This window comes from Alligator sinensis, unplaced genomic scaffold (genome assembly GCF_000455745.1).
Source record: "Alligator sinensis unplaced genomic scaffold, ASM45574v1 scaffold419_1, whole genome shotgun sequence".
NCBI lineage: Eukaryota > Metazoa > Chordata > Crocodylia > Alligatoridae > Alligator > Alligator sinensis.
The window spans coordinates 1251012-1259235 of NW_005842360.1; the positions used below are offsets into that span (position 1 = coordinate 1251012).

Below are 8224 nucleotides of genomic sequence, written 5' to 3' on the forward strand. Positions count from 1 at the left end.
CTGGACGACCTGTAAATATCAAAATAACTGTTATGCGCCTAAATTAATCTGGGCAGTAACACACTTACCCCAGTAAAAAATTGTGTAAAGCTAAAATTCAGTCTACTGGTTAACTCTGTATTTGCACAGCAGTATTAAAATTAGCAGAAAAAAAATGCCACCAGTCAGCGATTTCACAAAAGTATCCTTGAAAATGGCTGTTTACGTAAAGCAGGATGCAACCTCGACTGTGAGGTCCCCAGCACGTTGCCCCATTTTCTCAGGGGGATGCCTACCTGAGCCGACAGCACATGGTCACCATAGCTCTGCATCACTTCTCCTCGGAGAACCATCTGTAGCTGGTCCAGAGACAAGAGCGGGAGAGCACTGCCCAGCAAGCGGTAGCACATGTAACTGAGTGGAAACAAACACATTCCTTCAGGGAAGGACACAGCTGTACCAGCACACATGGACAGGACAGAGAGAAAAGCACTTGCTCAGGCCACATGGAGCATGCAATGAAGTGGACCCCAAGAATACAAGGACACTGGGGAGGAGCACCATCGGGGTGCTCGCCACTTAGTGGGCTGCTGCAGGCTACAGAGGAGCCTGCATGGTGAGGACCAGGGAGACACCCCCTGTGACAGCTTTTTTAAGGGGGAAGGGGTGTGGCAGAGCACCTTTGGGTGCCTGCCACTTTAAATGCAAGAGCAGACAGCAGGGCAGCCAACAGGTGCTGGCCAGCCTTGATGAGAAGGTCACATGGCCACAAGCTGGGCCATGTGATTGGAGGAGAGGGCTGAGCAACCTCTATTTTAGCTCAGGCCCAGAGGGCTAAGCAAGCAGTCTGCTGCTGGCAGCTGGAGCAACAACACCTGGCTGAGCTGCTGCTCCTGGAACACGGTGGAGGTAAGGGAGGAACTACGGGGAAGGCAGGACTTATGGGCCCAGCGGGGTCCTGAGCCCCAGGAAGGAGGCTATGACCTAGCAAGAACAAGCCCCACCCTAGGCATGGGGCTACAGCTTGTAGGTCTACAAAGGGGCCAGGCAAACCACCAAGTGGATCAGGCAGGGGTGAAGCCAGGGGCTCAGTTGGGCTAAGCCTCAGGCAGCATTGTGGGGGCATTAGACCAACTCGAATTAGGGTGAGGGCTCTATGGTGGGGCCCTCGGGAGTACATGGGGTCAGCAGCTGCCAGGCTGACTTGCTGATCCCTCATGCTGGTCAAGGCAAGAGGGCCAGGACCTGAAGGGCAATTAAGCCCAATGTGAGGGGCGGGCCAGGGCCCCGGTGAGCTATCTGGCACACCAATTGGCCTGGAGGTGGGGCCACAGTCTATAAGGGCTGAAGGCCCCTTTGATGGAGGGGGGACATCACATCCAAAGAGAGTAGGGGTCAGCCAGTATGCAGGCTGTTATGAAGGAGGCTGCAATACAGTCTCTGGATGGGAGGTATCTGAATGGTGGTCAGAGTGAGAGCCAGGCCCAGGGAGAGACGGAGAGAGAGACCCTAAATATATCACCGAGGAGCCCTAGAAGGGGAACTAGGCCAGGGCAGGTAGGCGTTGGTCCTGGGCATGACCAGAAACTGCACCCTGCCAGGGAAGGGTGGTCTGGTGGGGCTGTCTGTGGCAGGACAGTCCCCCAGAAGTGCCAGGCCAGTTACCTCCCCAGTGAAAGGTGGGTAGGGGCATCTGACGGCCCCAGCCCCCACCATCTGGTAGGTTGTTAAGACTAGAGGGTAGTGGGGCCAGGTACACCTAAGGGGAAGCACCTGAGCCCAGTGCGAGTAGGGGAGACGGGTATGCTTGGCAAGAAACACCCGAGCCCCATGTGGGGGCGTAAGGCCCCAGTGGCCCTAGTTGGAAGGGGCCGTAGTAGTGGGGCCCCAGAGGAGGGGTGGCGAGTGGGAGGCCCTACAGTGAGGGCACATGTGGAAGCCCCAGGAGGGGGCAGCAAGGCCAAGATGGATCTTCGGATGCCTGCGTCTGTAGCTGGGCCCAAGGCTGACTGATGTGGCTCAGTGGGAGTTATGGGTGTAAAGGGCAAGCAGCTGGCCCAATGAGTGGGCAAGAGTGACAAGGTACCCAGAGAGGTGCCTGGGGCAGAGCTCTCCCCAGGGCAAAGTGAATTGGCCGGTCACCATTCAGATGAGGGTCACAAGAGGCTGCATGCCAGCCCACCAAGGAGTGTGAGTGGCCTACGTGGTCGCTCAACGGAGCAGGGCAGTTTGGGTATGGCTCAGTTAGGGGCAGCATGCAAAAGGCCCAGCGAGAGAGGGTGAAGTCTGAAAGGCCCCAGTGGGAGGGGGGAGGTATGAATGAGGCCTGATGGGATGGAGTGAAAGGATGAATGCATGAGGCCTAGCAAGGGGCTGAGTTTGGCCTGGCCAGGAGCCAGAGCAAAGAGCAACTCAAGGATGCCATCCATGAGGCATGGGACACTAAGGGGAGGTTGGAGGCATGTGTACACCCCTAGGCATCGGAGATGTAAATAGGCAACCTCCCGCATTTTTACAACCAGTATCTTAACAACAAGGTGGGGCAGGAGAGACCAGGCAGACTGCCCTAGACAGGTAGGTAGGTAGGTCTCCCAGGGCCGGTATGGTGACCAGGCCCCAGGAGATGCCCTTTATTGCAGACACTCTCAGGCCACGTGCTAAAGTGGGATGCGTATACACCACAAGACTTGGACAGCTCCTGTTTAGAAACCCGTTTCCTCGACCCTCTAACTTTGACATGGTAAACAAACCAAAGTTCCTTAGAGACAGGTCAGAGAGGTTCATCTCTGGATCTGGGTTTCTGGTCACAAGTTTGTGACAAAATCACGATTCAGATTGAAGAGCAAAATAGCAGTTTTGACAGACAGTTCACATATCTGTTCCTGCAAATTTTCTGGTCTCTAATCATAAAAAAACCCCCAACATATTCTGGTGACCTCAACCACACTATAATTAGAACCCAACAAACGTTTGACTCTGATTACGCCCAAAACCAGAGGTGTAATCAAACCCCTAAACCTAATTCAAATCCCTCCCCCTGCCGGCATGAAAGGACAAATTCAAAAAGGCACTGGACACAATTTCCTAGTTCTGTGCCATCTCCAACAACATCATCAACATGATTTTTTGGTTACATTTAGAGTTGCAAGTTGTTTTATGCTGTATTCCTATCCTCGAGACCCTCTCCCAGAGCCCACAAGACCTTCTCATGTTCTTTATGGCCTCAGAAATTTAAAAATGTAAAAGTGAAATTGTGAAGAAAAGAAGAATATAAGGAGCCTACATCACACTACTGCTCAGTATTGTTACCTGGGGGCCAAGGTTGGGGACCATTGCTTTGAGACGTTGTCTACACCCAAGACTTGCATCATTTAAATTATGTTGGTTTGATGTGAAACCACCAGTTCCTTCTTACTGCAAATACCTTTATGGCAGCACAGTTAATTTGTTTCCCCAAACAGAAATAGCTTTTAGCTTTAAGGCACCTTTACACATGTACAACTGCACCCCTAGTTATTCCTTTGGTTAAAAAGAAGCATAAAAACGATCTCTCTAGCTGGAATCCTACTAGTATAAAGAACTGTGTTCGTACCAGGTATAAGAATTATGAACATGCAAGTAGCCAACATTATTCCCCATCATAAACTATTTTGTCCCAGCTGAACAGGAAGCCATACAGTGCTCAAGGGTTATTTTTTAGGTTGTGGCAGAGTTGCCTCTTCAATTTGGAACAATTAAATTTGGTAAAAAGAAGAGGGAGGCAATTCTTCATGAGAGTCTGGGGTTTTATGTCCGGCTTTGGTCCCAGAGAGCAACAAAGCATGCCTAGGGTGGGGAGCAGAAAAAAGAAAAAAAAAGTGACTGGAGCATTCAAGAACAAACCTGTTTGGTCCCAATTTTTCCTTAAGCAACCCATTCTCCACAGCTTCTTTCCAGAACAGGTCAAAGGCACCTTCCTTCAGAGAAACACGCAGCAGATCCAGCCCCACGCTTGGCAGATTCTTGTCCTTCTTCTCAGATTTGGCAGCAGTCCCCAGAACTGCTACAAGCCTAGAGGGGGGGGGGGGGAAAGGAAAATTGCAAGAGGACAGAAAATCAGAGTTGTTAATCCCAAAAGGAGATTGCTGAAGATCCATTCCACCCATGAAACTGCCTTCTGGAGCATACCAGGACCTGCACTGAACCCGGACAAATTGTATGTGGCGAGTGCCTCCCAAGATGATCAGCACCCCCAGCCATATTGGAGATGGACTAACTCCAAACACCCTTGTCTCCCACTAGATTCAACAGAAAACACAGGTGCCCTGCACCCCTTCATGTCAACACCTGAACATTTCCCACTTAAAGTGGAAAGGATGGGGACATGGCATCTTTGCACCCTTCTATAACAACTCACTTGGGAATGTTTTCCGGGGTTACGAGGGTGGACGAGCCCAGCAGTTTCTTCAGTTTCTTGGGCTGAAGAACCTCAGGGAACTTCTGTATGGCCACAAGCAAGAGGTGCAGCTGCTCCGGGGAACTGAAGGCTGAAGTGAGGTCAGCCTGTAAAGTGCTGAACAGGACCTCCTCAAACACAGCCTGAGGGGTCTGAACAGCAATGCAGGTGAGACAGCAACACAGCAAGTGAGGCCTGGTTTGTACGTAGCTACAGAATGGTACAACTATTTACACCAGTGGTTCCCAGCCTTCCCCCACGACCCGCTACTGGGAGCAGAGTGCGGCGGCAGCCCGGGGAGCTCCCAGCATGCGGCACGACTCGTCCTTTGTGCACAGCACTGCCCCAGCGACCCTCATTTGGGTTGCAACCTGAGGTTGGGAACTGCTGATCTACGCGTAACAATAGATTTTACCAAAACAATGATAGCAGAATGATTATCTTAAAAACAGGTGCAGTTCTATTGGTACCAGCTTATTCTTCTCCCCCTAGAACGACATACCTAGATAATGTAATTATCTAACTATAAAAACACCTTAACAGTTGAGGGAAGGCAGGCAGTTTCCCCAGTCTAAACTACACTGGCAGAGTTAAAGGAATATAAATGCTGCAAGCAGAGAAGACATCAAGGATATGCAACACTAGCAGAGGATCCAATGGGAAAAGGAATACCCATCCTTTTTTTGCCTTTTAGGAGAAAAAGATTCTGTACGGACAATACCATAAAAATATTTTAGCAGCATACTGATGGCCAGGGATCTGGGTTTTCTGTTCACCATGGAAAAATGCAGTACAACCCCCATCTTCTCATTTTAAGGAGAAAAATGCAGGAAACAGTGGGTTTCCCCTCCTAGAGTTTCAGCCTGCCAGGAGCTGGGGACGCCCTGTGCACGAACACATGCACATGGCTGCCAGGCAGCCGGGAGAGCAGGTCCCTGCCGAAATGCATGGCTGCAGGGCCTGGGGGGGGAGCGGGACAGAGCCACAGGCAGCTTGTCCTGGCGGTGGGGGGGGAGCTGGATCCCTGCCACTGTGCGCGCTCGTGGGAGGGGCATGGGGGCACGTCTGTAAATTCACTCTCAGACTCTATACAGAGCATGGACAGGAGCACACAAGTCATTCAGTGCTCCTTATGCGATACCCACTTCTCCACTCAGCTCCACTTCTCAGCCTTGGTTGCCTCCACCCCACCCCCACCAGCTCAGATACATTGACCCTCTACTCTGATGATCAAAATTCAATATTGAGCATGCGCAACACACTGAATGCTTGTACGGGCTTTGTCTATGCACCTATATTATAGGTGAACAACCTGCATCACCATGCACACTTGCCAGTGTTATTTTCTGTAAGCACAGAGCGCATCGGGACACTGGACAGAAACGTTCCTATCAACTGCAGTGAAGCTGGATCAGTCCCAAAAGAAAAGGCTCGCACACTCTGAAAGTCAGCTAAGCTGAATAGAACAAGACACACTTCTTCCAGAATAAGTGCCCAAGCATGTAGCTATTCAGAATAGCTACCACACTTTAAATTCCCATTCTAACAATCTAAATTAAATATAGATACATTAAGGTGCAGGGGAGGTAATGCCACAAACAAAAAACTCCCTAACTGATGTGCCACGTCTCCATTACCTCCGAGAGGATGTCAACAAGAGCTTTCCTAGGCAGAGTTCGGAGGAACTCCGGGCGCTGTGACAGGCTCTGCAGAAGCTGGACACAATGCAGGAGGGTCTCCTGGTCCTAGAAGTGAAAAAATAAAAAGACAGAGAAACAGAGACAAAAAGCTATATAGTGAGACTACAGCTGAGCCCAGGTATCTGCTCTGAGTCTGCTAGTTTTAATTATAATAAAACTTCTCAACTGCTCCCCAATATACACATCCATTCTTTCTGAAGCAGCATTTCCCATCTGTGACTGACAAGGTATTCCCATGCCACCAGAAAGGAACATGTTTCAGGTTCTCTGTCCTATCTATGACCGTTCTTTTATTTCTGTCAGAGAACTTGGACACATCTTTACTCTCCCATCCCCATTCACCCACGTTTGCTACCAAAGGATGATTGGATTGGATTGGATTGCTTCCCTCTAAAAGGGCCATTCCCAACCATTTCTCCTGAATACATGGCCACTTCTGATTTCCAGATAAGAGAAACGCAAAATAATGTGGAGTTACAAAACCTGTGATTTTCAGCTCTCTGTGCCCACTATCTGTTTTAGGTGATCCCAATTTCCAAAGCATCAAACTTCTTGGCAGCCTTTCAGGCATTATTAATCCTCCTTAAAACCCCTGTGAGAGAAATATTTATTATCTCCTTCTTCAGATTTGGAACAGACACACCAAGAATAAAGCTGAGATTCTTAAAAGTGGTTTGGACCCCCTAATTCCCATTGAAATAAATAGAAATTGGGCATCTAAACACTTCCAAAACTCTTGCCCTAAGCTACCTGTTTCAGGTTACCCAAGAGGCCTACAGTTAAACAATGAAAGGAACTAAACCCCGAGCTCTCGTATCCCAGACCACTGGCTTGACTAAAGCACAGGCTGTCCGTCCACTTCTGGTTTTCTTTTGCACTTTGCACAGCATCAGCTCCTCTGTCGACATGAGAGTAACGTTACCTTTACAAGACGGCCTGACTGGAACAGGGCCAGAACCCCAAAAAAGTTTCCAAAGGCAGCATTTCTCAAGAGTTTCTGAAAAGAAGACAAGCCTGACAATTACATATGCAAAAAACATGACATTTCACACTCAACTTAGAGGAACTCCAAGTGCAGCAGCAAATTGCTTAGGACCTGGTCTTGAATATCTCTCCAGACAAAGGGAACATACTTTCCTGCAAGTCTCACACACGCACGCACGCACGCACATAAGCCTCCTGGGTGGGAATTGTCCTTGCAAGTCGGGGTCTGATGCCACGATCGCTTCCGATCCCAAAAGGCATTGGCGGCAACATGCAGGGGGTGTGCACGGGTGCATGTGCTCCCCATGAGTGTGTCTGCGGGCGGCCCGCGATTGCCGCGGGTCACCGCCAACGCTGCCGGTAGTGTCCGTGGGCGGCCCGCGATTGCCGCGGGTCACCGCCAACGCTGCCGGTAGTGTCCGTGGGCGGCCCGCGATTGCCGCGGGTCACCGCCAACGCTGCCGGTAGTGTCCGTGGGCGGCCCGCGATTGCCGCGGGTCACCGCCAACGCTGCCGGTAGTGTCCGTGGGCGGCCCGCGATTGCCGCGGGTCACCGCCAACGCTGCCGGTAGTGTCCGTGGGCGGCCCGCGATTGCCGCGGGTCACCGCCAACGCTGCCGGTAGTGTCCGTGGGCGGCCCGCGATTGCCGCGGGTCACCGCCAACGCTGCCGGTAGTGTCCGTGGGCGGCCCGCGATTGCCGCGGGTCACCGCCAACGCTGCCGGTAGTGTCCGTGGGCGGCCCGCGATTGCCGCGGGTCACCGCCAACGCTGCCGGTAGTGTCCGTGGGCGGCCCGCGATTGCCGCGGGTCACCGCCAACGCTGCCGGTAGTGTCCGTGGGCGGCCCGCGATTGCCGCGGGTCATTGCCAACGCTGCCAGCGGCGTCCGCAGGCAATTGCTGACCACTGGTCAGCGCTTGCTTGCCACCCCCCAATGCCGACAGCGCCGTGGCAGCTCCCCACTTGCATCCGCCACGCTCCAGGGGCACGCGGCGTTCACGCCAACAGGTTCAAAACCATTCAAAACACCCGGTCGTCATTTATCTTCGAGGAAGCCTCCCCGAGGACAACGGATGGTGGCAGGAAAACGGTGGGGGACTCACCTTTTTGACCCTGTCGAGGCTG

The 8224-nt window shown here is 51.9% G+C and overlaps 1 protein-coding gene across 1 annotated transcript in view; it reads right to left on the reverse strand.

Annotated features, from left to right (window-relative positions):
* The window catches only part of MYBBP1A (MYB binding protein 1a), a 77146-nt gene that overhangs the window by 65416 nt on the left and 3506 nt on the right, over window positions 1-8224 (reverse strand). The window contains exons 2-7 of the mRNA XM_006029171.3: window positions 8203-8221; window positions 7037-7111; window positions 6052-6159; window positions 4376-4566; window positions 3862-4029; window positions 276-393 (exon numbers count right to left, since the gene is read on the reverse strand). Coding sequence (XP_006029233.1) covers window positions 276-393; window positions 3862-4029; window positions 4376-4566; window positions 6052-6159; window positions 7037-7111; window positions 8203-8221 — 679 coding nt within the window. The remainder of the gene's footprint in view (window positions 1-275; window positions 394-3861; window positions 4030-4375; window positions 4567-6051; window positions 6160-7036; window positions 7112-8202; window positions 8222-8224) is intronic.